The following is a 27543-nucleotide window of genomic DNA, read 5'->3' as shown; positions in this document are numbered from 1 at the left end:
TCCCAAGGCCAGGCCCATCTGCCTACCCTACAGAGGGGGTATCTCCATGGGAGGAGGGAAGTCTGCCACAACCCCTAGTGGCCTAGAAGTCTAAGGCCATGTCCCAGCGCAGAACAGACCTATGTCTCACTGGGGCCACTCTGGCCAAAGTCTCTGCAGCTGAGGCAGGTGGCTCCCTAACTCCCAGGCTCTGGGCCCTTTCTAATGAGGTTTGGAGTCAAGGTCTCCCATCCTGATGTTCCAAGTGACAAATTAAAACACAACAAAAAACGATCCTTTTGTTACAAATAATGACCTCAGGCCCTCTGGGTCAGGGCCACAGCATACTCGGATCTATACGCCACACCAAGAGGCCCAGCTCATCCAAGGCCCCATGAGCTACTGGTTGTTGCAGCCCTGTGAGGCTGAGGAGCTGCCTGCCTGCTTCTTTCTCCGCTTGTTGAGCAGTCGATTGTTAGAGGTCTTCAGGTCCTTGATCTGCACCTGGTCATAGTCCACACGCATGGTTGCCAGGGCACTGGTCATCTCCTCCTGCGAACAGATACCCACGGAGGTCAGGACACACTGGCCTCAAGAACCATCACCCTCCTGCCTCTAGCCCCTTACTAATGTCAATGAGGGCAGTGACAGCCTTTATTGCCCAAGCGCCCAGCACTGGGCCATCCCCTTGTGTCACATAATCCTCACTACAGTCCTTTCTGGTGGACCCTGAGCTTATCCACTAAGGCACAGAAAGTATAGTGACTCCCTGGGACCACACTAGTGTAAGTAGGAGAGGGACCTTGGCTAATGTCACCTGCTAAGAACCATAGGCCTGCAGGGGACATCATCTTGAAAGGCACCCAGGACATGAAGCTTGAAGATTGTGTCCAGGGTATCCTGGGGCTCTGAGCTGCTGTCCCATGTGCTCAAACCTGGCTTCCGCTAAGTCTAAAACCAGGCTGACCACTCTCCAAAATAGAAACTGTAGGGGGGTTATGGCCAAAGCCCCTTCACTAAGCCCCTGGCCCAAAGTCCCTGTGAGCCAGGAGCACCATCCTGAATGCAATAGCACAGCCCAGTGCTCTGAGTGCCACAGTTGGACACCAGTGCAGTCAGGTGTCCTGTGTCTAGGCATGGGGGAGGGGCTGATGATGCAGGATCTTGGTAGCCACCACCCTGGAGTCCCTTTTTCCAAACCTCAGGAAGCTGTAAGGAGACTGAGGCAGCATCCACCTACCTTGACCTCATCCCAGTGGTCTCTATCCTCCTGAAGCACTCGGGCCGTGTGGAGTGGGGTCTGTGGCACCACCATCGATTGCTGGAATGAGCCCCAAGCCCATGGATTAGAACCTGCAGGCACCTGGGACAGCACTGGCTCCCCACCCCACCCCCTTTCTTCCTGTCTTAGATGGGACATCCAAGGCTCAGGGAGGCAAAGGAGCCTGACTGAAGCAGTGGCAAAGTCAGGCTGTCGGTGGGGTCCTATCACACATCTGTGGCCTGCCCCAGGACCTCCAGAGACATCACCCTCCTGCCTACGGCCCCACTCCAGCTTGCCATTCTGCCCACCAAAGGGCACAGAGGCACTCACATTGATCCAGGGATGGTTCATGAACTGTGTGATGGTCAGCCTCTCTGTGGGGTCTGTCTTCAGCAGGAGGCGGATCAGCTGCTTGGCTAGAGGAAGAATGGGGAGTGGGGAAGTTACAGAGTCCCTCAGAGTCAGTCCCCCACCCCGCTCTACATGTGCCCCTAGATTCCTAACCCATAGAAACAGTGAGCTAATAACTGTTTCTTGTTTTAAGCTACTAAGTGCTGGGAAGAGCTCATTAAATAGCCATAGAGAATGGATATAGGGTCCTCAAAGGGAAAATCTTAATAAGGGACAGGAGTTAGAGGAAACTTTGAGGAGGTGAGTTTTGAACCCATTTGGTAGATATAGAAACTGAGGTTCAGAAAGTTTGGGTAACCTTCCTAGGGCCACACAGCTGGGATATGGGATATGAGATGTCACACACACAAGATCTGAACGTAGGTTGCTTTGACACCAAAGTGGTATCTCCCAGAATGAAGGCTGATGGGGTCCAGTGGAGCAAGCTCACCATCCTCAGAAACCTCCGACCACTCAGGATTGGGGAAGCCATACTGTCCCAGGCGGATCCTCCTCTTCATCCCTGGGGAGATGGCCTGACCCGTGTTGGAGTAGAAGGGTGGGAAGCCACACAGGCTGCAGGAGAGTGGAGGTCATTCAGCACAGGTGTGAGGGCAGCACCAGGGTGGACCCATTCCCCTCCCCAAATCCCTGACTGAGAAGACAGGCAGCCACTATGGCAGCCACCTTGGCAAGAATACCAGCCCTCTGGACTCTGGGGTCATGCTAGGAATGCCATCTGCCCTTGGCAAGGAGAGACCTTCAGGCAGCCTGAAGGAGGGGTGTCCCCTGACCAGAAGGGAAGGGCAGCCTGCATGAAGAATGACCCACTCAAGGTTCACCAAAGGTTTGAGGGGGGGCAGAGCAGAAGTGGTTCTGAGGATATGAGGAGGTAGTATAGGGGTGAAGGTGGTGGTACTCACAGGATGTACATGATGACGCCCAGGGACCACATGTCACACGACTTGTCATACTTCTCTGGACCCAAGACTTCAGGAGCTAGCAGGGCAGAGGGCACAGGAGGGCTCTCAGACCAAAGGTCTTGGAGCCCAGATAGGAGCCTGAAGCCTGAGAAAGGTGGGGAGCAGGTGCCTGGGCTGGGGGGTGGGGCAGAGCAGACTGGTGTCTGGCACCTTCTGGGAAGGCAGCATGTGTGTGAAGTTGGGGGAGGAAAAACGGCTCCCAGAAAAAATAAACCCGCTTTTAGGCTGGGCTGTAAAGAATGATAGCTTCCTAGCTTCTTCGGGCCAATATCAGCCTTGGTGAGGGAGGAGAGGGAGAGAAGGTCAGTCTGGGATTTGGTGGAGTCCAGCCACAGGTGAAGGGCCTCAGCCCACCAGCTGCTCTGTGTCCCTTGTCTCCCTAAATGTACAGCCTAGATCACGGGCAAGGAGGGGCCAAGGGTAGGGCTCTGGTTTCCACTTTCAGCTTGGCTACCATCCCATGGGGCCTTGTTCTTCCCACCTGTGCAATGATGGGCAAGCCAGAAGATTTCCAAGCCAAAATACTGCAAAACACATCCTGGTAAACAGGATACCGTTTCAGCTGTCTCAAGGGTTCCCCACCCCTTCAGCAGCTCTCTTGGAAGGCCTCCCTGAGAGAAAAGAGCCCTCTGTAAATAGAGTCATCACCCCTCTCTCACAGTAGGGACACTTTCCAGATCTGGGCTTCCCACTCACAAGGGAGCAGGGAGCTTCTCTGGAAGCATGAGTATGTGACACCCCCAAATCCCGTCCATGCCCTGGTCTAAGGGACCCTCTCCCTCAAGACAAGTGGCTGGTGCCCTGTATCTTTCTAATGTAATAGGGGAGGACTGCCTACTTTGTGAATATGAATCCCAGGAAGATAAAAACTGGAGAAAAACAACCTCGGTTGGGCTCCGTCCCGAGCTGATGGCAGCCTTTTATCACGTATATATTTAGAGCTGCTGTGATGTCATTCAGCTCACAGGCCACAGCCAGAATTTTCCTGGATCTATTTTCAAAAGCAGAAGCTGAAGTTTGGGAGAATATTTTTGCAGCCTCCGGCCCCCCACGTCACCGCCTCCATAGAATCCTTTCCTCCCTCCTTACTGGGCTTTAACCCTTTGGCTTCTGCAACCCATAGGCTGCCCCACACCACAGCAGGGTCCAGTGGGAGTAGGGACATACAAACCATATCCCAAGGACTCACCCACATAATAGGGAGTGTAGCAGGGTGTCTGCAGGGCATTTTGGGTGGTCTCCTTGGCAAAGCCAAAGTCAGTGAGCTTGAGTACTGCATCTTTCTCCTTGGACGTGTAGAGCAGATTTTCAGGCTGGGCCAGGAAGATAAAACATTGGTCTGGAGTTAGGCACCAAGCAGGGGCAGAGTCCCAAAATGATCTTCAGGCAGACTTCCTTCACCCCAATCCATTCAGGAGGAACCAGCTCCATCTCACTAAAAAGACCGGGGCCCTGGTTACCAACAATGTGGGCCAAATATGGAGAAGACCAAGGTGGCTGGGAGGTAACGCCTCCTTTCGCAGAAGGGAAACAGAGGCAGGTGTTCAGCCAAAGCTGTGAAAAGCCAAGTGCCACACAGAGCCCAGGGGCAGGAACTTTGGAGCCTGTGTTGGTAATGCTGCCATGAAATACCAAAATGAAGGTTCTGGGGCAAGGTAGGTTGTCATGTTGCCAAGCCCATGTCCTGTGCCCAACCTGGAACAAGCGAGCAGGGCAGCCCTGCCCGAGGTTGCTCAGGAAGAAAGCCCCCACCACTTAGGCCCCAGGAGCTGCACAGAGGCTGTTCTTCCTGGTTGCAAAGCACAGAGAGCCTGAGGAAAAGAGAAGCGGGGAGGTCTGCATGGAGGAGGCAGTCCTGAAGCTGGTTTTTAATGAATAGGTAGGACCTAGGGCTCTGGAGGAAAGGAGAGACCCTCAAGCAGAGCTGGGGTAAAAGGACATGGTATTGGATGGAGTTCCAGTTTGGAGCCAGTGAAAGCTTTTTCTCCAGTTCTATTTGAGATGATCTGATCTTGGATTGGGATGAAAGCAGGAAAGCATGTTTAGTTTATTCAAGGGAGTCACCTCTAAAGAAGGTTTTTCTCTCCTTGGGAAAAAAAGGAAGCCAGGGCCAAAATAAAGCAAGGGTTCAGAAGGTGAGTCTGTCCTGGCTCCATGTGTATCCAGAATCAAAAGATAAATGGACTGGCAGTACTCAGCCAGAGGAGGAGCCTGATATTGTAGCTGGGCCCTCCACTCCTCTCTGCCCAGTCTCAGGAGGAAGTAAGCCTCAGGGTGATGCTCTAAGCCTGAGGTAGAGGGCTCAGGACTCACAGATTCTGCTCTGATGGTGGTTGGCACGTGTATACATATGTGTGTGGGACTGCCTCATGTGGTTTGCATTTTATGCATCCAATCCTGATGACCTATAGGACCCAGTCCTCCCTAGATAGGACATTTGGAGAGCTGAGCCTCTAGAAAGTGTCTGAATCCCATCCACTGAAAGGGAAAACAGACCCAGGAGCTGGGACTACTTCAACTGGTTCCTCCTTGCCTCCCAGCAAATGGCTTCTTTCCCTTAAAATGCTGGCGTTAGAGGACCTAATCTACGAAAACTATGGCTGTTACTTCACAGAAGCCACAACAGTGTCAGGCAGTCCCTGTCTGAGACCTGGTACATTGCATGTTCATAAAAGTCCTTGCTGAAAGAAAGAATGAATGAATCCCAGTGTGGCATCTGTGCAGGCTTAGGCAAGGTACAATCTCTCTCTGAGACCTGTCTTCCTCATCTGTAAAATGGGTAATGGCTCCTATCTCACAGGGTTATATGAGAATTAAACAAGATGCTTGTCAGTGTCTACTGGCTTGAGGCAAGCACTCATTTCTGCTTAAGCCTACTGGGATTACACAGTGTTTAAAAGAAACAAGGAGACCCATCTAGCTAGAGCAGAAGGAATATGCTGAAACCATGGGAGAAGTGGCTGAGAAGAGCAGTCTGGGCCAGGGGGCAGAGGCTTTGAATGCTGATCAAGGAAACTTGCCTCCATCTAGTGGGTACTGGGAGCCATTGAGGCTTGTGTACTCCCTTCCCTGGTCCCCCAACCTGGGTCCTAGAGCCTCACCTTGACGTCTCGGTGGGCGATGTTCCGGCTGTGCAGGAACTGGATGGCAGTGCCAATATCCCGCATGATTCCTGCAGCTTCTGCAGACATAGAGGAGGGGGCAGTGATGCCAGTCAAAAGTCGAGCAGCCTGGGGCCCCCACCCTATCACCCCCCTGGAATAGCACAAGATGGTGATAGCAGTCCTGCCACCCAGGACACCCATCCTATACCCTCACCCCCATTCTCTTAATTTCCTCTGGAGGTAGAAAGCACAGTCCCCCTCTACCTCCTTCCTCAGGCCTGGGCTACCTCTTCCCAGCTGAGATGCTCATTGGCACCAAGAGGCTTTGAGGCCTCCATCCCAAAGCCATGAAGAGTCCATCTCTGACAAGGTATTTTGAACTCATGGAAGTCCTTGGGAGGATGAACACTCTATCCCACCATCTCTTATTCAGCTGCATAGACTGAGGCACAGAGAGGAGCAGGGCCTTGCCCAGCATCACACAGCAACTTTTTGTGACTCATCTCAGTTGGAACACCCCCTCTGGTCCAGCTGCATGCACATACCTCTCTCAGTGAAAGCCTGGTCGCCACGCTCCTGAATCCGGCTGAATAGCTCACCACCTTCCATGCTAGAAGAGAAAAGTGACTGTAAGCAGGGAGCGGGCTAATCAAGTGTCAGCCTGCCCCTGCTCTGAATCACAGGCCCAGACCTCAGGCCCTGCCGCTCTGCCCCTGGAAACAGTCAGCATCAGCCTCCTCGTGCCTTGAAGAACTTGGTGCGTAGTGGGCCATCAGCTTGGGTGGGTTTAACTGGACTCTTAGAAATAGGGTGGGCTCCCCAGGGATCCTCACCAGGATCACTGCCCCCATCTGGTTGAGGCTTGGGCAGCCCAACCCTCCATCCAAGCCTCAGCTTCTTCATATAAGGGAGGAGATGTCAATTGTCATCATCATGACAACAGCTTTCTGAACACCTACAGGGTGTTGTACCCTGGGCAAACCCTTCACGTGCACTGCTATGTGACCCAGGGCTGGTCCCTTTACCTCTCTGTGCCTCAGCTTCCTCTTTTGTAAAATGGGATTTATAGCACCAGTGTCACAGAGTTGCACAGATTGAATAAGCAATATACATGGAGCATTTAGAATGGAGTCAGGTACAGGGTGAATACTACATTTAGATCTTCCTCCACATTTTACATGGCAGTTACAAAAATTCAGAGAGGTTAAGGGCTATCTAAAATCACACAGCCAGTGGGTGGTAGAGCCAGGATCTGAACCCCAAATCTGACTCAAGAGCTGCTAACCTATAGGATAAGGGAGGACTTAAAGGTAGGTGGGGAGGAGCTTGAGGTGTAGACACGAGGCCCAGGGTCTGAGGAAGGCTAGGGTTGAGCCACAGTGCTATTGGGAGAAGCTCAAGGTAGAAGAGGCCACTGGCTCCCAGTATCTGGAGGGACCACAGGAGTACAAATCGAGGAGGTGACTGTGTGTGTCCTGCTTCCCCCACAAATCTCCCCTGACCCACAATCAGGACTTGGCAGCTTTCTCTGACAACTCTTCCAGCCCCTCTTCCCAAAGTGAAATCACACTCAGGGAAGCCAAATTGGAGCCCCCATGGTTCCCTTCCCATCCTTGTGGGAACGGCCTTGTGGCTAGCAGCTGCACAGCTCTATGGGCAATGCCTGAAGCTGCCCCTCCATTACTCCTCAAGGGCTGGAGTGCCTCCCATAGCTGCTATCTGAAGAGCAGAGAGGGCCCCTAGAAGAATGGTGGGAGCCTGGGGGCCACAGGACTACCAATGAGGCCAGCATACCATTCCATGATGATGAGCAGACAGCGCTTGCTGTGATGCATGTTCTCATACACGTCCAGGATGCGCACGATGTGGGGGCCTCCTGAGGCCTGCCAGTGGTGGTCCACCTCCTGCCGGGCCTTGGGGCTGTCATACAGGAGCTGAGGGCAGGTAGGCACAGAAAGTGTCAGGCTCACAGCCCACTTCTCCAGCAGCCACCCAGATAGTGCCACTGCCCTCACTTTGCAGACAAGAATACATAAGCTCAGAGAGGCCTGTGACCTGCCCAAAGTCACCCATCTTATAAAGGGCAGAATGAGGATTTGAATCTAGGTTTCTCTGATTTGTGGTCCCATGGCCACAGGAAGCCCATGGGGGTAGCTGACAGCTTAGAAAGACTCAGAGGCTAGAGAAGCCCTGCATGCCTTCTCCAGGGCAGCCAGGGAAGTGGGAGTTGAGTGGGCTTTGTAAGCAAATCACACATCAGGTATGAGACCCCAGGTCAGGGGCCACACATCCCTCGAGCTGCACTTTTGCAATGTTATGGCATAAGAGTTGTAGACCCATAGGTAGTGTCTGGGGGCAGGGGGCACCCTAGTTGAGGGAGGTAACATCCTGGTCAGGTGAGGCCTGAGTTTGGGGCTGAATTCTCCCAGTGACTCAGTGTGACCTCAGGCAAACATTCACAGCTCCAAGCCAAAGCCCACAACTCAGTAAAATGGAGTAATAACAGAGTCATCCCTACAGGATGCATCACAGCAAGGCAGGTGGCGGGTGGGCGGGCATCAGGATCCTCATTCAGGTTAACTCAGCCCTAGGCTATGGCTGCCAACCATAATGCCAGTTGCTGGAAATGAGCAAGGCCCCCCGGAGTGGTCCTGCTCAGAGGAGGTATAGGGGAGGAGGAGAAGTCAGCCTGCGGGGTGAGGTGGTCCAGAATGTGGAGAACAGGGACAAACCATCTCCCCACAGGGCTGCTCACCTGAGACCCAGCCCCATTTGTTTCCTAGTTGATCAGGGTTGAGGACCAGGGTCAGAATTCAAGCCTACAGCTCAGAGCAGTTTCATCTTGCTCAGTACCTGCAGGACACTGTACCATCCCTGGCCTTGCCTTCTCCTCTGCAGGGCACTGTGAAGAACAGCTCTGGGACCTAGCTCTCTAGGCTAAGGTAGACAGGAGCACAGAGGAAGGCAGTAGGCTCTCATGCCTGCTGCCCCATAGCTGTTCCCCCATTTCTGCAGCAGCTAACCACGACCTAGCCTGGGGGTGCAGGGAGCTGGGCAAGCCCCTCCACCAGTTTTGGGGTCCTTGCTCCATTAACCAGTCCAGGGTGGGGGTGTGCATGGAGGCTGCTGTAGGCAGACTCCCAGCCTGGAAACCATGGGTCCTTTGCTCACGCTGCCTTTGCCTCCCAGAACATCCCTCAGTTCTCTGCCCACACAGCTCCTGAGTACCAGACTCTTGCTTGCAGTGCTGAAGGCAGGGGCTCAGTCACTCCCACTCACCACACTAGCTGAGGTGGCTGTAGCCAGGGGTACCCCAGTTTTAGCCACAGGACCCAAGATGTACCATCCTCCATCCCTGCTCTGTTCCCTCTACACCTCTTTTCTGTGTGGCCTCCTTACACTTCTCCCTGCCCCTTGCTATCTCTTGCCCAGTCTGGTCTGACTTGATTGTGTCCTGGAGGGGTCTTCAGACTGGCTCCAGGACCCCCTCTTCACACTGCCCTGCTACTAGCATCTCACTCCTACACCAGAGTCCTCTCTCTTCTCTCATAAAATCTCAAGTGCACAGCTGGAACACTCCTAGTGAGGTCCTCGGCCCTACCTATCCTTGCCCCCACCCCTTAAATCCCCTCCCCCATGGCTCCAAATAATAGCCACCACCTCCCCTGCCATTCAGGGCTTGTCTTCCTCTCATTGCCTGCTACCTTTGGCTCCCAACCCTTCCTGTTCTGGTCAGAATAATGTACTTACCAGGCCCAAACAGCCTTACTCTATGCCTATGCCACATGCACCATTGCCCCTCTCCTTCCCCATTGGGCCAACTCCCTCTTTTTGAGGAAACTTCTGGGCTCAGCTCAAATGTCTCCTTGTCTGCAAAGACCTCCCAGCACCTCCCCCTGTGGTTTTTGCCTCTGTACCTCCAATCAGGCTGAAAGCAGTTTTAGAGAAGAGGCAGGGCAGGTCCAGCTGCAGGTCCCTGGCTGGGGCCAACAGAAAACACTGAGCTCCTGAACAAACAAAAGACGGGCAGGTGCGCACAGTGCTAGAAGGGAGGTGTGGGAGAGAGGGGGGGGAAGGGAGTGGATGGCCAAGGAGGGCCAGAGGGCCTGATGGCCTAAGACTGTACCCTGTGCTTTGCTGAGGTGGAGGAGCAGGTGGAGCTGCCCTGAGTTGGAGCCTCTGAATGGCTCCCACCCTACTCAGTCCATATTTAGGAACCCATTTCCCACACGGATTAAAATAGTCCTTTTCTGAGTGCCAAGGCCCTGAGAACAGGCACAGGGGTGGAGATATGGCTGCCCCCAGAAGACACAATAAATGCCTCCACTGACTTCTCTGCAGGGAAGATCACAGGGGCCAGAGCCGTGGACCTGGTCCCACCCAGGCCCAGCTACCAAGAAATCTCCTGGGCTGTCACTCTTAATCCCTTGGGTTGGCTTTGAGTGTGGCCCCAAACCTCTTAGAGCCTCAGTTTCCTCATCTTTCTTCTCCATAGCCAGAGCCTTCTCCTCTTCCAGGAGTCCCCCCAATGTCACCTCTTCTCAGAAGCCCTCCCTGACCACCCCGACTAAAGAGGACCTCAAGAGTTCCGCATTCTCCCTTCACCCTTTTTCTTTTTTTATACATGTGTTTTGCTCATTAAGGTATACTTCACATACAGTAAAATGCACAGGCCTCAAGAGCCCAGCTCAATGAGTTTTGACAGCTGCACACCCCCGTGACCCACACCCCCATCAAGATAGAAACACTTCCAGCTCCCCAGCAAGCTCCCACGTCATCACCCTTTTTACCTCCCTCCTGTGCAGCACTGGCTCACAACCTACAATTAGCTTGTTCCTTTGATAACTCTTTAAACAAACACACACATATAGATATTGCACTTTCAATGTGGCTGGCTCTGTTCTGAGCACTTTATAAATGTTAGGAGCAAGGGGTTTTGTTATCACCATTCTTTAGCTGAGAAATGGAGGCACAGAGAGGGAAAGTAACTGGTCCCAGGCCACACGGCTGATTCCCCAGCCAGGCTGCACCATGCTGCCTCCCTCATGAGACTGTGGGCCCACAAGAGCATGGCCAATCTGCCTGGTCACCTGTGGGTCCCTGTTTCTGGGCCTGGCACAGAGCACTGGCTCAGATAATACTTGTATATTTATTGAACAAGTAAACCTAGAAAGTAGAGCTAAGAGGATGAAACCCTCACAACTCACCATGAGGACAGAATAAGATTAAATTGAGGAGGACCCAGGAAAGCTCAACAAATGGTGAACCAGATTTTACCACCTCTTCCAAGGAGCCCATCCTGACTGCTCCAGCCCACAGGCTATTGCTATAAACTGGCTTCAGTCATGCAGGTACATGAGTCCATACAATCCTTCATAAAAGATGTCTCCAAGCAAGAGCCCCTTTTTCCCAGGCATAGAAATGAGCACAGGGGTAAGATATAGGAGGCTCAGGTTCTACTCTTACTCTCAGTGTGACCTTGGGTGGTTCCTTTGCGTCTCTGGGCCTCAGTTTCTCACAGAGGGAAACTATGGGGTTTGGGCTAGATTGGGAGAAGGGAACCTCTCAGAGGTTCAGAGATGCAAAGGTCAGAAGCTCCTTGCAAAGTAACTACCATAGCCCCACTCCTACATCACTGCCTTCATGGAGCGGCCCCTGAGTCTCCACGGACACCTATCCAAATACCTGAACCTCATGGGGGCCACCTGGTCCCTAGTCACAACCAGGAAGAAAAGAAGGGGGGTAGTCACCTCAGCAGATCCCCCACCCTTGCCTCACTCCCATCCCATGTCCCCTGGACCTCCCAGCGGTCCACCAAAACTAAGTGTCAGTGATGGTTCCTGGGCAGCTCCAGCTATGCCCAGCAGGCACCCACATACCTGTGAGACGGAACCCTGGCTTTCTCCTAAGGGTGGGCTCCTGGCTGTACTTGAGGTGAGGGCCCCCACCACAGGTAGATGAGCATCAAATCTGAGATGACATATCCTTGAACAAATGACACCGCTCTAGACTCAGGCTTTGATGAAGCTGTTTCCACCTCTCCCTTCTCCCTCACTCTCCATTGCCAAATTGTCCCCAGACCCTACAGCCAAATGGCCAAGATCCCTGCCAACCCCAGCAGACAGTAGACCCTGACAAAGGTTGAGGCAGCGGGGCCCATGCCCCTCCAGCGGCACCAGGTGGAATGGGGGCCTTGGGACTGGCCAGGCTCCCTCTCTCCCTCCCTGCTGTGTTCCGTCCCAGCCAAGGACAGGCTTCACGTGTAGATGGAGGAGGTCCTGAGTTCAGGAGCTGGGAAAGCAATAGCAACATTTGACTGTTTGGAAAACAATTTGTAGTTGACAAAACGCTCTCTTTTCCCTTATCTCATGGGAATGCTGGTGCCGCCCTATGAGGCAAGCAGGGCGGGACCAGCAACCCCAATTTATAGACTGAGGAAAGAGAGGTTCAGGAAGATGAAGTCACTGCCCTGGGGCCACCAAGCTGGAGTGTGGCAAGGCTGAACAGGGAGGAGAAGGGACTTTTGAGAGAGTGTCCAGACAACCCCTCCCCTAGGGGAAATGGGAGGAGGGGGTGACACCAAGTTGAAGAGGCACTAGCCAAAACTACTGCTTACAAGACTCGGGAAACTTGTTCTGAAATAAACGTGTGCATAGGTGTGTGCGAGAGCAGGGGTGTGTGTAGGGATGTGCACGGGAACATGGGTACATGCATGTATAGGGGTGTGTCCCTGAGGGTGTATGGGTATAGGGAGCATGGGGGGTGGGGGAAGTGTGCAAGTGAGGGGCTGTGGGTATGCATGTGTCTCCATTCCCTGCAATAGTGACTCTGAACCCCCAGAGATGGGAACCACCCATCTGTCCATCTATTCATCCAACATTTTCTATCTCTCTGAAGTGCCTCTACCAGAGTACTGGACACAGAGAGGTGCCCAAGAAAAACTGGAGGTCTTGCTACCACAACTCAACCTGTGACAGCCTTGCCCAAGCAGGTGACCAAGCCCAGACCCCTCTGCTCAGACCTCCTCTCTCACTGAGGCCCCATCTTCTGCATCAGCTCACGTTGCCCAGAGCTGTAAAAGCACTCTGTCTGCTTTCCTAGGGCATCAAACAGAGCTGGGATGTCTGCAGTGGCTCTGTGAAGACGCAGTTTTGTTTTGGGACAAGCCCCAACACCCTACTACCGCCACCTCCCAGCCCCAGAAAGTCCATCCACCCAGGCCCACATGCTCATCCACATATCTAGTGTCCACATCCAGCTAACCCCAGGGCTGGGCTCTTCTCAGGTAAAAGTGTTCACACTATCTCCATCTGTCTCACACACAGGAAGTCCCAAGGCCACCAGCCTGGACAGGCAGCCTCCCCCACCCCACCCCACCCCAACCCCCACACTCCCAGCCAGTTAACCTGAAGCCTGGGCCAACCTGCTGTGTGGCCTCTAGGGGAACACCCACTCCTTCCGGGGAAAGAGAGCTGGCTTGCAATCTCTCCCATCAGTGAGGCACTAACAAATTAAGAAATATTAACTCTGGAGTTCTTGACAACCCACGGCTTGAGAGACATCATTCTTACAGCAAAGGGAATCTCCTGGAAGCCAGGTATCCAGTTGTTCTCACTGTCCAGTGAGCCACTAGAAGTCTATTATTTCCACTCCTCTATTCATTGACAACATGATTTCAGGCATTTTATAATCCTAAAGCATGACAAATAAAACAAAAAACATCAGATTCTCTTTAGAATGAAGAGAAAAATTAAATATACCAGACACCCATGTAACTAACTCATAACTACAACTGAACATACAATTTAATTCTGAGCTTCCTGGGAGTTTTGGCAAAGAAGAAAACCAGATAGGTTCTGCTGCTTTTATCACCCCATGAAGAGAAGCACAGACATTCTTTGAACTTTTTTCAAGACGAAATTCTTTTTCTTTTTTAAGATCTTTATTTTTTATTTTTTCAATGTTTATTTTTTTGAGAGAGACAGAGACAGAGCAAGAGCGGTGGAGGGGCAAAGAGAGAGGGAGACACAGAATCCAAAGCAAGCTCCAGGCTCTGAGCTGTCAGCACAGAGCCCAATGTGGGGCTTGAACTCACAAATAGTGAGATCATGACCTGAGCCAAAGTCAGATGCATAACCAACTGAGTCACCCAGGCACCCCTCCAAGACCAAATTCTTAAAGGGATTCTGCATCAGACCTTACATGAGGGAAAAGTGTGACATTCTGAAAACGCCTTTGACAATAATTTTCCAAGATACAGAAAGATTCGCATGAAACTATCTGATAATAAACTCCCTGCTAAAGACTAAGGCCAGCACATGGCATTGTAGCCTGGCACATCCACCAGGAGGCTGAGATAACATCACCAGACCCTTTATTTTCTGGGGAATCTCAGCTTTGTTCTGTGCCAGAGTATGGAAAAGAGAGAGGTAGAAGGACTGGTATGTCCCTAACCCCTATCACATCTTCTCCCACTTGGGGGTCTAGTCCCAGCCTCAGGCAAGGGCAGACCAGAATGCTGAAGAGCTGCATTCCTGGGCTATTGATTACATCATGTTCAACACCCAACACTCGGGCAGCAGAACTGGACAGAATGTTATAGGAAAATACAGGTTTTAAAATCACATTTTGTTCACTGTGGGGAAACCTCTATTCTCTACAGAGAGAGGCTATGGATAAGAAAAAGCACTTTGAAGCAGCACCAGAATCCAAGATGGCGGCCAGCAGGAGGCTGATGAAAGAGCTTGAAGAAATCCGCAAATGTGGAATGAAAAGCTTCCGGAACATCCAGGTTGATGAAGCTAATTTATTGACTTGGCAAGGGCTTATTGTTCCTGACAACCCTCCATATGATGAGGGGGTCTTTGGAATCGAAATAAACTTTCCAGCAGAGTACCCATTCAAACCGCCGAAGATCATATTTAAAACAAAGATCTATCACCCAGACATCAATGAAAAGGGACAGGTCTGTCTGCTGGTAATTAGTGCTGAAAACTGGAAGCCAGCAACCAAAACCGACCAAGTAATCCAGTCCCTCAGAGCACTGGTGAATGACCCCCAGCCCATGTACCACTTCGGGCTGATCTAGCTGAAGAATACTCTAAGGACCGTAAAAAATTCTGTAAGAACACTGAAGAGTTTACAAATAAATACGGGGAGAAGCGACCTGTGGACTTAACTCTGCCGCAACTGACTCCAGCGAATGTGAGTGGAGACCCTGAGCAGCACATTCAGACACCCCGCAAAGCAGGACTCTGTGGAAAATTGACACGTGCCACCGCCTGGCATTTGCTGTGGTACTTACTAACTTTCTACAGTTTTCTTAATCAAAAATGGTCTAGGTAACCTGTAAAGAAAGGATTAAAAATTTAAGACATTCATAAATAAATAAATAAATAAATAAATAAATAAATAAATAAATAAAAACACTTTGAACTTACCACATTCCCTTTGACAAGAATGTTCAACTCAGCCATATCTAAGATCCCTTCTGGCTCCCAGTCTGATTATTTGGTATTATTTTTTTCCCATGGTGACAGATCTCTAATTTTATGAGAAACACATGCCACTGGAATGGCAAGATTCATTTTATAGCCAGCTGTTGAGACCACTCCTGCCTTGTGCTGCTAATACCAATGAGGGCCACCCCTGGCTAGCCCCTGACCCTTGCAAGCTGCTCTGTCCACTCAGAATGGTAGCCATAGCCTCAGAGATGGGATGGTATGGATTGACCTCAAGTTCAGGATTCAGAAGCAGGAATTTCCTTCTTAAGGCCTCAGTATCTTCTTATAAAGCCAGAGCCATGCCCCTCTTCCCCTCACTCACTGCCTCCACTCCCCCACTCCCATCCCCATCCAAGGATACTAGTGCTGTTTGGAGAGGTGCCGGCAGTGTCAAATCTAACTTTTTAGCCACAGCTTCAAATTAGAGCATCAGACGTGTGCCATTATTCTCTCACACACTAATTTCCCCAGCTTTTGTAGCTCATTAAAGGAGCTAATGGAACCAATTCTGCAGCTATGCATTAGTTGGCTTCATGTCAGATCAGACCTCGCTTCATTAAGTTCTGACCATATCTTGTCCTCCACTTGCCCTGTCCATTTACCTCTCCTCCTCAGAGGCTAAGTTCCGGGGAGGTCAGCTTGCACGACACCACAGACCCCAAATGCCCAGGCCCCAGCTGGATGCTCGGGGACTGATAGAATCAGATCAGTTTTAGCAACCCCTTCATGACAACTGTCTCCCTGGTGCTCGGCCAGCAGTGTGTTGGCCACAGCATTTGGTCATAGACATCACCTCATTCAGTGCTCACCATATCATGAGAAGAACCAGTATCATCCTTTTAACTGTGGGGAAATGGTGATTCTGAGAGGTTAGGTGACTTGCCCAAAGTCACACAGCTGGGCAGTGACAGTCAGAACTTGAACCTGCCTGTTGGTATCTAGGCAGTGGGGACCATGCAGATAGCTGTTTTGCTCCTTTCATATGTGGGGTTTGGCCCCATACCCTGGGGTCTAGACTAGGCTCTGCCACTTGGTGGTTATTGTAACAGCAGCTGAGGAGACTCAGGCTCAGGGAGGTTTTGGGGCTTCTCGGGGTCTCATGGCTTACATATGTAAGCCACCTCTGGCATCCAGGAGTCTTTTGGGAACCAAGATTCAACCCTCATGCTCAGGGAGGCCTGCCTATTTTACAAATCCCTTCCCTACTTCTGCAAATATTTACTGGCCCTGCCTGAGGGCTAGGCCCAGAGCTAGGGCTGAGAATGCATCCACAGGCAGTCTGTCCTCAAGGATTTTGGGGTTTATTGATGAGTTTGCAAATTAGGGTACTTGGTGAGGATATAAGCCCTAGGGAACTAGTCCTGGCTCCTTCTCTCCCGTTTCTTTTCTTTCTAGATCCAGAACCTGGCAGAGCAGGCAAGGTGGGGAAGTCTAGCCAAGGGAGCCTAGGAATAAGGGGAGACCCCAAATAACCCCCTTCTAGGCCAAGGCCAGAGCACCTGATCACAGGGAGTGAAGTGAGGGGACGAGGGTAGGACAGCTGATAAGCTGGGAGCTTCCCTGACCATCTCCCTAGGATGGGAGAGGGTGGCTGAGGCTCCAATCTGGATGTCTTCCCAGGAACCTCTGTGGACAGGAGATCCGACACACATTTGGAAATTGTCGAGTTAGGAACGCAAGACTCCTTCAATTTGCTAAATTTTGATGGCCTCAGTTTATCTGTTTCCCACCAGCTACAGACAACCTGGAAACAAAGGCAGAAGTGCCAGGTCTGGGGAGAGGTGGAGATGGGTGGGAGAGGGGAAGAATGCTTCCAGAAAGAGAGAACTGAGCTGGGCTCCACGGCAGGGAGGAACAGAGACAGCAGTAACATAAGTGTGGGCTGGGCAAGCCCAGAGATCCCAGTACCCTAGGCTGGGAGCCATGTAGTATGAAAGACTAGCTATGGGCATGGGACTCCAGGTCAGACAGACCCGGATGCCAGAAGCAGAGGTCGCTTCCATCCTCCACTTGCCTATAAGCTTTGGGCAGGCCATTCAACCTCTCTGAACCTCACTGGTCCAATCTGGAAAATGGGAACAGTGACAGTATGCAAGTTCCCAGATGGCCATGAAGATGGAATGAGAATACACAGAGGGCTTAGATTAGCACAGTACCAAGTGCATACTGAGTGGATATGGGCTTCAAGGTTTGCTTGGCTTCAGGATTCCCCTGGGTCTGCCCTCAGGTGGCCCCACACTCTTCATGTCCCTGTTCTTCAAAACTTGGGGAAATCCAGATACAGCCTCTGGCACCCAGAGGGATCCCAGCCTCTGGAATCCAGCAGGTCACAGAAAATGGTCTCAAATCCTGAGAGGGGCAGGATTAGACCTGGCTTTGCAAAAATTAATGAAAAATCAAGAGTCTATGGATTCTGTTTTGCTGTGAAAAGCTCAGTGAGGAGGGGAAAGACCCTTCCTGGTGGTGAGAGGATGAGAAGGCTAATCTCAGGGGAGAGACCCTGGGGGCAGGTGGGGAAGCAAGGTGGAGAGCTGGGGACCCAAGTCAGGGAACTCACCCAGCTCTCAGCTTGGCAGACTAGAGGAGAGGCATATCTTCACTCCCTCAAGTGGAATCCACCTTTATACCCTCAAGTCCTCCATGCATCCTTTTTAGCAAAGTCCCCTTCTGCAAAATGTGCAGTGACCTTGGGGCTTATTCCTTAATTTCTCTGAGCCCCAGTTCCCCATCTGTGGTGTGCAGGCTCCTCACACGTGGCAATGGGGACAGGAGGACAGGCTGGTCTGGGACTACCAACATCTACTTCACAGGTGGAAATAGGGGCCCAGAGAGAGCTACAACCTTCACACAAACACACCCCGCTCAGAGATCACACATGAAGTGGCAGGACAAGAACTCCCTTTGCCCCAGGCAGGTATCAGATCCCAGCATTCTGCCCACAGCCTTCTGACAGTGGGGGGTTTGGGGGGAGGAGCTGAGGTGCCTTGTGAGGTCCCTGAGTACATACTCAGAGGGTACAGGTTCTATTATCCTCCTTTAACTTCTTAGAGGAAAAAAGCATTTTTCTGTCAAAATCAGCTACATAATTAGTGAAACATTACCCTGGTTCTATTTCTCCTATGACAGTGTAAAAATGAGACATTTTCACCCTAAGACTGGAAGATTTCAGCAAATACAAATGTTTTATTCTAACCTCAGAAGCAATGTTCCTTCAATGGTCCCTCCTCACGAAGACTCCCACCTCAGCCAGTGTGTGTCCCACATTGTGCCACAGTGATGCCTACATAGCTGCTGGGGCTACAGAGGGCAGTGGCCACCTTCCCTAAGCAAAGGTGACCAAGGCAAGTGAGGATATGACCAGGGCACCCAGCAGGCCATGCCCCTGGCCAGCCCTAGAGATAGGAGATTCAGCACCCCTGAGATTCTGTCCCCCTGGAGATGTCACAAAGATAACAAAGGAATAAATGTGTGTGGGAGACAGGAGGGGGGACATATTGGACTACTCCAAGAGGCACAGTGCAAAGACCCTAGGGAAACTTCTAACTCCATCCCCCAGACCTGCTCTTCCTGAAGCCAACAGCCAACACTGTATCTGCTGGCATTGCTCTCAATTCACTTGGCTTCATCCATGTCCCTGCAGCTCCCCACACAGGCTTGGGTGAGCACAGGCATCCATTACCTTACTCAGTCTTCTCCCAGGAGAGGCAGAGGCAAGTGGCTTCCAATCTCCATTGGTGCCCCCCAGCACCACCACCCCCCACCCCCGGCCCCTCTCTCTCTTCTGCTCCTGTTCAGCTAGAGGGCTCTGAGGGTTCCCACACCCAGCCAGCTTCTGGGAAATTTTCCTGGTCTCTGATCATGCCATGGAGCCATAGCCATGAGGAAGGGGAAGTCCTCTGAGAGACCAGGGTAGTAACCTGGCAGCACTGAGGGACACTCCTGTCATAGGAATGGGCAAACAGTGACTCATCCCCATTCTCTCAGGCCTCCCTAGGGTAAAGATGCACCCTGGTACAGGCTCAGCCTGACTAAAGGCTTGAACTGGGCAATGGAGTACAGTGGAAAAAGGTCTTCAAAGCTGAGTCATAACCCCAGAGCTCCTGTCCCTGTCACACAGCTGACTGTTCCCCTGGCAAACTTACTAGCTAGCTCAGGAGTGGCATCTTGGGGCCCCCTCTAGCCAGTCTCCATGCTGCCTGTCTACTTGTGCCACTACCTGCCTGTCTGCTTCCCCAGCACTGCCCACGATCACTGCCCACCAAAAAAGTCTTCACTGCTAGAAGCGGGGGACCTTGTCAAGCAGAGCAGCCAGCTCCTCATCTTATAGATGGATAGACTGTGACCTAGGAGAGAGGTCTGGCTCCTGATCCCCAGGGATAGCTGCGAGCCACAACTTGGCTGCCCACAGGCCAGGGTTCCAGCCCAGCCAGGGCATGCCCCTGCTCTGTGACTCTGAGTGAGTTACTTTGCCTTTCTGAGTCTCGGTCTCTGCATCCATGACACTGGAGTGATACAACCCATTCTTAGATTCTTCTGTTTGTGGTTAGTGTGTAGGAAGCACTCAAGGGATAAGTGGGTGTTCTTATCCCATCCCCCACCCCCAACTCCTACTCTGTGTGCCACTGCCTGCCAGAGAGCATGGAGAGTACTTGCCAGCCCCTCTGTCACAGCCTGAGAAGGGGGATTAAACTTTATGTTGGGGGAACACCTACAGAACAAGTTGTGAGCCCCTTGTTGGAGGCTGAACCCTTAGGAATGGGGTGATGAGTGTGGCAGCTCCAGGCCCTGGCCCATTACACCCCTGAAAATAGCCTCTGAGGGTCAGTGAGATGAGGGGGTCAGGTTCAGGGTGCAGGCTAGAGAGTCAGATGTTCTGGGGTCCTCATCCCAGCTAGTATGGGGCAGCCCATAGACAGTATTGGCTTCTAGAGTAGAGGTAGGTTGCATCTAACATTCAAGCCCTCCCAGCCTCTCCACAAGTTCCTCCCACTGGCTCTGAGGCCCTGGCTCAGACCCCAGCTCCTCTCCTCAGTCTTAGCCAGAGAATCTTTGGGAGTCACAGTGCTCCTGGTCTCACACTGTTGTCCTGAGCAAAAGTCTCAAACCATTGAGCCATAAAAGAAGACCCAAAGGTGGAGGCCACAGTTGAAACTAACTTCCCACACTCCACAGGAGACACCTCGGGTTACAAGCTTGGCCTAAATGTTCCTGACTCCACTGTTCTGGCTGCCAAGGCCACCAGCAACTGGTCAAGGCCAGCAGCAGGAGGGGACATTGTGAGTGGCATGGGCACAGCCAGATGCTCCTCTTTCCTGCCCTACACCTACCCTACCCTGTTGGGGGGAGACTTTCAGAGTGACTAGGATGAATTCCCAGCACCTGGCCAGCCCCATCTGTCCTATGCCTGCCGTCAGCCTGCGGGCTGCAGAGAAGAGGCCCAGCTAAGCCTGAAACTCCTCAGACAGAAAGTGGCAAGGTGAGAGAGGGGAAGGACTAAGTGATAGCAGGAGAAACAGAGAGGGGAAAGAAGAAATGGACGAGACAGAACAGAAAGTGCCATAAAGAGAAAGCAGCAAGGACAAAGCCCTAGCCTTAAAAAAAAAAAAAAAAAAAGGCAACCCTAATACCAAACCCACAAAAAAACCCAAAATCAATATTCTCAGCATCTCTGGCCTGTCCAGTGCTAAAAAGGCCTCCTGAGGCTCCTTATTCCCCCAAGCAGCAGCCTCCTCTCATACTCCTGCTCTAAGCAAAACCTCCATGGTTCCCAGCAGCAGGACTTTATTCACAATCACACAGGGCCTAATCCACTTAATTCCAAAAGGGTGGGAGGGTAGGGGGTGGGGGAGTCCAGGATACAAAGTTCCTTTCACACTATTCTTTCTCACCCCACAAAGGGCTGGCTTCCCCAGGTGCAAGATGAGCCCAAGGGAGTCCTCATAAAGACTGATAACACGCCACCAAAAAATGCACTCAAGCAGCCCCAAATGAGAGCTCTGCCCTCTAAGAGTGTCTACTGGCCTGTGCTGTATCATAGCAGGAACACAGGGATAGGTACAGCCACCAAGACTGAATCTTCCTTCCGGCCACATGTTCAAACCCAGGGTTCAAGTACACCACAGAGATGATGATTTTGCAAAAGATTCCAAAAGTGCCTTTTTGTCCAGGGTCACTCAGGGAGAAGGTGGCAGGAAGGATTTCAAGCCCAGAGCCTTGCTCTCTCTCAACCCCAGGCAGCCTCTCATGTGGGAACACATAAGATCTTGAACAGACAGGAGCAGGCCAGCAGAACCAAAATTCTCCTAGAGAATCACGGGAGCCAGTGAAAGCCATGTTCTTATTGTCCTAAGAGCAGGAGACCTACCCATGCAGGAGGGCTTGGTGCACACTCTTACCACACCTACGGCTGACTGCAGTCTTCAGCTCTTGCCTGGTGACCATCACCTTTGGACACATGGCAGCCAGTCACGAGGCTGGAACCAAAGGAGGTGGGGGGACTGCAAAGCCAGATGCTCCACCTGCTGCCCACTCACAGGGGTATCCCATGATGATATCCCAAGGAGGCCCTTGGAGAGAAAGATGAGGGATCCATGCAGGGAAATCACTTCCCCAAGTACAAACCTCAGCAGAGACATGACAGACCTCTGTCGTTACAGAGACCGGGCGCTTCCCACACAGCCTGAACTGAATGACAGCCCAGGTGACCCAGAAGCTCCTCGAGCACCCTGAGCAACAGTGCTCTACAATGGTTCTCATGATGTCACGAAAGAAAGCTCTGGGGGAATGAGGGAGGATTTTTGCCCACTTTGTGAGGAAGGATACCAAAGATAGACAGAGGCCCCTAGGGGTGAGGTATGAATCTGAGTTGTGGGCAAATGGAGAGGGAAAGTGGCTGCCCTTTCTCAAGGCCCTTCTTCCACAGAGCCCTCATAGTCCCTCTATGGCTCCCCAGGGTTTATTGGGGTCTGGACACCTGCCCTGCTGAGATCAGCCATGTCCTGCCAGGACACACGACTGTGAGTAGTGTGTTGAGCTGGTAGGTGTTGAGCTGTCCAAACCAGCATGCTGTCACACACACCCGATGCCCTCCTCTGTCATCCACATCCTTCTCAGATCAGAGGCCTGGATTAAAGCTGGCGGTCTCTTCCAGGAAGTCTACCCTGGCTGGCCCAGCCCTGACACAGTTTCCTCTCGCCCACTCACCAACCTGACTTCCTGCCTGTGGCAGCCTGGACTCTGCTGGGCTGGGCTTGTCTGAGACTCAAAAGGCTTGAAACAAACCACACAACCTTTCTGAGGCAGTCCCACAGCCGTCATGGCCCTTGTGTGCTGGCCTGCAGGACTACTTGTCTGCTCACAAGCAGACAGTCTTACACAGTGAGGAGAGCTGGGCAGATAGAAACAAATACCAGCAGCATCACTTGGGGCCCAGCTGGGGCTATCAGGGCTCCCAGTGGAACCACAGAAGATGATGACAGCACCCTTCCAGGGGCCAAGTCTTAGAAACCATCCCCTGTCCCCATAAACTAGCATGAGGCACAGGGTGACTTAAATGCTAAGACTCTGGCATCAAACTGCCTGGGCTCACGTCACAGTCCTGCCACTCGTCAGCTGTGCATCTTGGGCAAGTCATTTGCCTTGCTGAATAGCAACAACTTTGTCCATAAAATGGGAATGACAAGAATTAGGTAACATAACACATCTCATGAATTGGGGATAGGACCCATCAGAACAGTCTGGGAAATTGTTGGCCATTTTTGAGAATATTAGAATCTGCAGCACCAAGGCCTGAAGACTGTGTCAGCTCCTGGATAGGGTGGGAAGACCCTGGCAGTCCCAGCAGCAGTTTAGGCTTTGAGCACAGCTTGCAAATGCATGAGCAGGTACGAAGCAGCTCAAACAATCTCTGCCAAAAACTCCACTATTTGCAGGTTTTAGGGTTTGATGCCTTTTCTAGAATCTTTGTTTAAATAGCAAATTGCCCACCCCTGGCAGTTCAGAACTTTCTACCAGCATGGTAGCACATGAGCTCCTCAAATTCTTTCCTTCCAGGAGAGGGACGGCATGGGGTGGGGGTGGGGGAGGTGGTTGGGTACAGTGAAAGCCCTACTGGGGACTCCTTTGCACAGGACTGCCGGCCCCTCCACATGCTTCCTGACTTGTTGACTCGGTAACAAATGGCCCTGCCAAGGCTGATCTGATCGGTATGGAGTTGGTAGGTAAGGGGGTGGCTGCTGCCAAATGAGAAAGTACCGGCCTGCCTGGTAGCCCCACCCAGCCTCAAATCCAGCTCCACAGCACCAGCTTCAACAGGCCAGCCCCACCCATGGAGCAATGTGGGGAACTCCCCGGCATGGGGACCCAGCACCCCACCACTACATTCTATTTGAAGAAGAAGGGAAGAGGAGGGCACTGGGAGCCCTGGGGCCTCCAACATACTCAGTGGTCAAAGAGGAGGGCCCCTAGCCCCAGAGCCCAGAGAGCAGTGGTAGGAAAGAAGAATCCACTTCTTCCGCATGTAGAACCCCTCTGTCTTCTCAAAGCTTTTTAGGTTTTTATTTATCTAAGTGCCATGGCTACTTCTGCCTGCCCTGAGGCAGAGGACCACAAGTGGGCTGGGCAGGAAATCAGGAGGGGAAGAGATTCTGGCCTCTGCTATAATCTTAATCAAGCTACATGATTTCTGACCACAGGGTCTAGGTCACAATTTTCACATATGTGATGAGGATTGAGGGGTTGTGTCTCAAATGTGGTGGGGTGACTAATGGGGGACAGATATGCAGGGCTGTGCCCAGTTAGGAGTGAAACTGAGGCATACTGTTTCATTAGGTAGGCCTAGAAGGAGGCATAGGCAGGAGGTCAGTAGGAGGCAGTCCCCTGCCCCCCATGCTTGGCGGACAGTCCTCTAGGTCCTGCCAACGGGACTGCAGCAAGTGCTTAGGGGGGACTGAAGAGTGGAAGGACCTGCCAGCAGCAGAAACTGGCCTCAAGAGGGAACCGCTGAGTGTGAGTGAAGCCAAGATAAACCACAGCAGTGTCAGGAGCTGAGGGAAAGGGGAAGAGGCCCAGCTCCCCGGGGAGGAGCCTGCTCCTCCAGGGCCCCCAGAGAATAGCAACGGCTACAGGACATTGACCACAACTCTTCCTGTTTGATGAGGGCCTGCTACATTCCAGGCTTCAGGGTAAGCACTATCTGCCATCTTGGACAACAGGGCCAAGAGCACAGGCATGGAGAGAGGCCAGGGCACTTGGCCTGGACCACCAAGAAGGGCAGAGATGGCAGGGGGTAGAGGCTAAGCAGAAAAATGCCACCCTCTTCCTCAAAGTTAGAGCCACCACTCACAGTACACGTACGATGTGCCAGAGGTTGTACTAGTGCCATCTTGGAAGATGGTAAAGACCTGCCAGATGGTAGAAACTTCCAGACTTGGTCACTGGAAGGGGGCTGGGGGCAAGAAAAGCAAAGTGTTGGAGTGGGGCCCACATCTAATCCATGTACCCCTTGAGGGCCAACTTAGGGCCAGGTCCTGAAGGTTCCAAGGCAGTAGCCCTGGCCATATTCACCCATAAAGCCTAAAGGGGTACAGCAGGAGAATTTATTCTAGGCCTGTCCTAGTTCGCAGTCCAGAACAGAGAAAGCATTGAAGCCCTAGATTCAAGAGGAAGTGCTTTGGAAACTGTTGTAGTCAGAAGTTCCCCCCCAAGTCACTTGTCAAACACAGCATCTATGGGGAAGGGCCTAGACCCAGCTCTGCTTAAAGCTGGTGCTGCCTGGGCCCACAATCTCTGGCCTCCCCCTCTATCCCTGCCTCGCTCACAGCATCTGGAACACCATAGGGGCTGGTCAGAACTCAGCCTTGGCACACAGGGCCAAAGGCTTGGTATTAAGAAGAGGTTCTCTGGCCTCATTTGGCCCCTTGCCTACCCAAACTGCCCCTGACCTCCTAAGAGGTGAGAGAGCTATGATGGTGCTGAGGGAAGAGGTGGAAACTCCCCACTGAGAACAGCCACTTCCCCCTCGAAGGACTCAGAGGAGGACCCCAAACCCCACTTCACTACTGGGTTAGTAGGTGAAGAAGCTGTGCCTGAGACTCAGCCTTGCCAGCCCAGACCAGCCACCTCCAGACCCATCCTATCAGCCCCAGTGCCCCTAAGAAAGACACAGGAGCTGGGCCCAGGTCCCTGCTCAGTTACTTGCAGACACTGTACCCTAAATAAGTCCCGTAGCCTCTCCAGACCTGCACCAGACCCAGTACCAATTACTCTACAGGCACCATCACATTCCAAGCTCACATAAACCCCTTATCTTTCCCCCTGAACAGAGGCAGAAACCTGGTTTCCAGAGTCCAGTACCTAGTCCAAGGTCACAGAGCTGGCAAATGCAGGCCAGAGATTAGAGCCACGTCTGCAGAACCCTGCACTCAAGCTCATAATTGCAATGTCTGTAAAATGAGAAGATCCTTTGCTGTATTCTAACCTCCAAAGCTGCTCTCCATGCCATGATCTACCCATCCAGGTGGCCACTGGCACAAACCACAATGGAGTGAACTTCCCAGTGATGACAGATTCAAGGCATTCTGGGTATGAGGCAGGGTCCTGGGCCAAGAACTAAGTGACTTAAGCCAGAACTATGTGGCTAGATCAGCCACCTCCAGAACTCCCTGGATTCCATCTGTATCAGTGAGTTCTTAGCCAGGCCTCCAGGGGAGGCTGTGGTGTGACATGAATAGATGGCTGGCCCACCCTCTGCCCAGGAACCAGGGTGGGTCAGGCTTGAAGCAGGGCCTGCCCCTTTCAACATGGGGCCGGTGACTCAGCTGGAGCCCATCAGCAGCTTCCTGCTCACAGACGTGATGGGCACCATCCTTACCCACCAGCCAGCCCTGGGAGTTTCCCACCCCTCCAGCCCAGGCAGGCAGGGGCCATAGGAGAAAGCAGCCCCACCCCAAGCCTTGGTGGGGACTCAGCCTCAGGCAGAAGGAAACTCAGATTCATTCCAGTCAGAAGAGTTTCTCATGAAAAATAAGAAGAGGAGAGGGGAGTAGGAAGGGTGGGGGGAGAAGAAAGAGAAGAAGAGTTTCTCATGGAAGGAACAACCAAGCTGAGTAAGCCCCCACCCCCCACCCCCACTCCCTGCTGGAACACAGAAGCCCAGCCAGCCATAACCCCAGAGTCAGGAACCGCTCCTTCCCTGCTTCCGGGTAGAGCAGACTCTACTCACACTGACTCCACCCCTTGCTCTCAGGGACATCCTGAGTTTAGCTAAGCTGAGCCTCGACTTCCCCACCTGTAAAGCAAGGAGGACCAGGAGCCTGACCTTACAGGGTAGTGTAAGGATGAAAGGAGATACTGATCATAAGAAGCTTAGCAGGGGTCCTGGGCATATGTGCACCCACAAGCCTCTGCTGTTGGGCCCTCCGGGTCACCCAGGAGGGGTCACTGACCTTCAGGGCACACTTCTGCCCAGTACGCCTGTGGAAGCACTCCAGCACCTTGCCGTTCACACCCAGGCCCAGCACCTGCTTGGACAACTGGTAGTCATCGGTCACTGCGTACTTCTTGGGCTCCCTCCGCCCCCCGAGGGCAGGAGCGCCAGTTGAGCCGGGTCCGCAGGGTGCACCCTGCGGTGGCGCGGGGCCCCCCTGCTCCTCTGCTGTCTCGTCATCCATGGCCCCCGCGGGGCGCTCAGAGGCGCCCCCAGCCTGGCGCGTCCAGGGCCACCTGAGGGAGAAGGGAAGAATGAGTTCCTCTCAGACTCCTCCAATACACCCCAGTATTGGAGCCCTAGAGCCTGTCTGGGCTGCGGGTCGTGGACGGGGCCGGGAGTTCGGGACGAACTGCGGGAGAGTACAGAGCCGAGGCAGGAGGGGCGGTCGCACAACCAAGCACTAGGGAGTCCGGCCTGACACCTGTCTAGAGGGTAAAGGGTCGGGCGCCAAGTGACCGTGAGGTTCTGGGAGAGGGAGGTGGAGGGGGCCCTATGAGGGCGTACCTGGCAAGGGCGTATCTGACAGCAGAGTACCTGGCTGCGGCGCCGGCGAGGGGCAGGGACCGCGGTCCCGGGAGCCAGCGGCCGCGAGCGCCTAGAGCCGAGTCGCGCCGCCGGCGGCCCACGTGACCGCCCCCCTCCTTTCCTCCACCCCCCCCCCCCCCCGCCCCGCGCGTCCCCGACTTGAGGCCGGGCTTGGTCAGCCTTAAAGGGCCAGGCGGGCCCTGGCAGGACCGGGCGTGGAGGGAGCCTCCGGCGGGCCCCGCCCCGGAGCCCCGACGGAAATAGGGGGCGTGGCTTCCCGAAGGAGAGCGGAAACCTCCTAGGCTCC

General features: G+C 52.8%; 2 protein-coding genes across 3 annotated transcripts; one reads left to right on the top strand and one right to left on the bottom strand.

The window, feature by feature from the left end:
* Positions 1-27325, bottom strand: MAPKAPK3 (MAPK activated protein kinase 3). 2 transcript variants are annotated; one of them, XM_042929495.1, is made up of 11 exons: positions 27216-27325; positions 26668-26944; positions 7515-7654; positions 6266-6330; positions 5718-5797; positions 3806-3929; positions 2557-2632; positions 2085-2209; positions 1574-1659; positions 1220-1300; positions 1-531 (listed from the first exon to the last, which is right to left on the bottom strand). In XM_042929495.1, exons 2-11 carry the CDS (start codon positions 26890-26892, stop codon positions 379-381), a joined length of 1155 nt encoding a protein of 384 aa, XP_042785429.1. In that variant the 5' UTR covers positions 26893-26944; positions 27216-27325; the 3' UTR covers positions 1-378. The 2 variants fall into 2 exon arrangements, with proteins under 2 accessions (XP_042785429.1, XP_042785430.1); XM_042929496.1 differs by having other exon boundaries at positions 27246-27316.
* On the top strand, positions 13819-15121 carry LOC122214395 (ubiquitin-conjugating enzyme E2 L3-like). The gene is given in 2 exon segments (XM_042929497.1): positions 13819-14785; positions 14788-15121. Coding segments are annotated over 2 exon segments (672 nt in total). The 5' UTR covers positions 13819-14391; the 3' UTR covers positions 15066-15121.
* Positions 27326-27543: the final 218 nt, after the last annotated feature.

This window comes from Panthera leo, chromosome A2 (genome assembly GCF_018350215.1).
Source record: "Panthera leo isolate Ple1 chromosome A2, P.leo_Ple1_pat1.1, whole genome shotgun sequence".
NCBI classification, from domain to species: domain Eukaryota; kingdom Metazoa; phylum Chordata; class Mammalia; order Carnivora; family Felidae; genus Panthera; species Panthera leo.
Note: the sequence above shows the minus strand (reverse complement) of the source record. Positions and strands in the feature narration are given on the sequence as shown.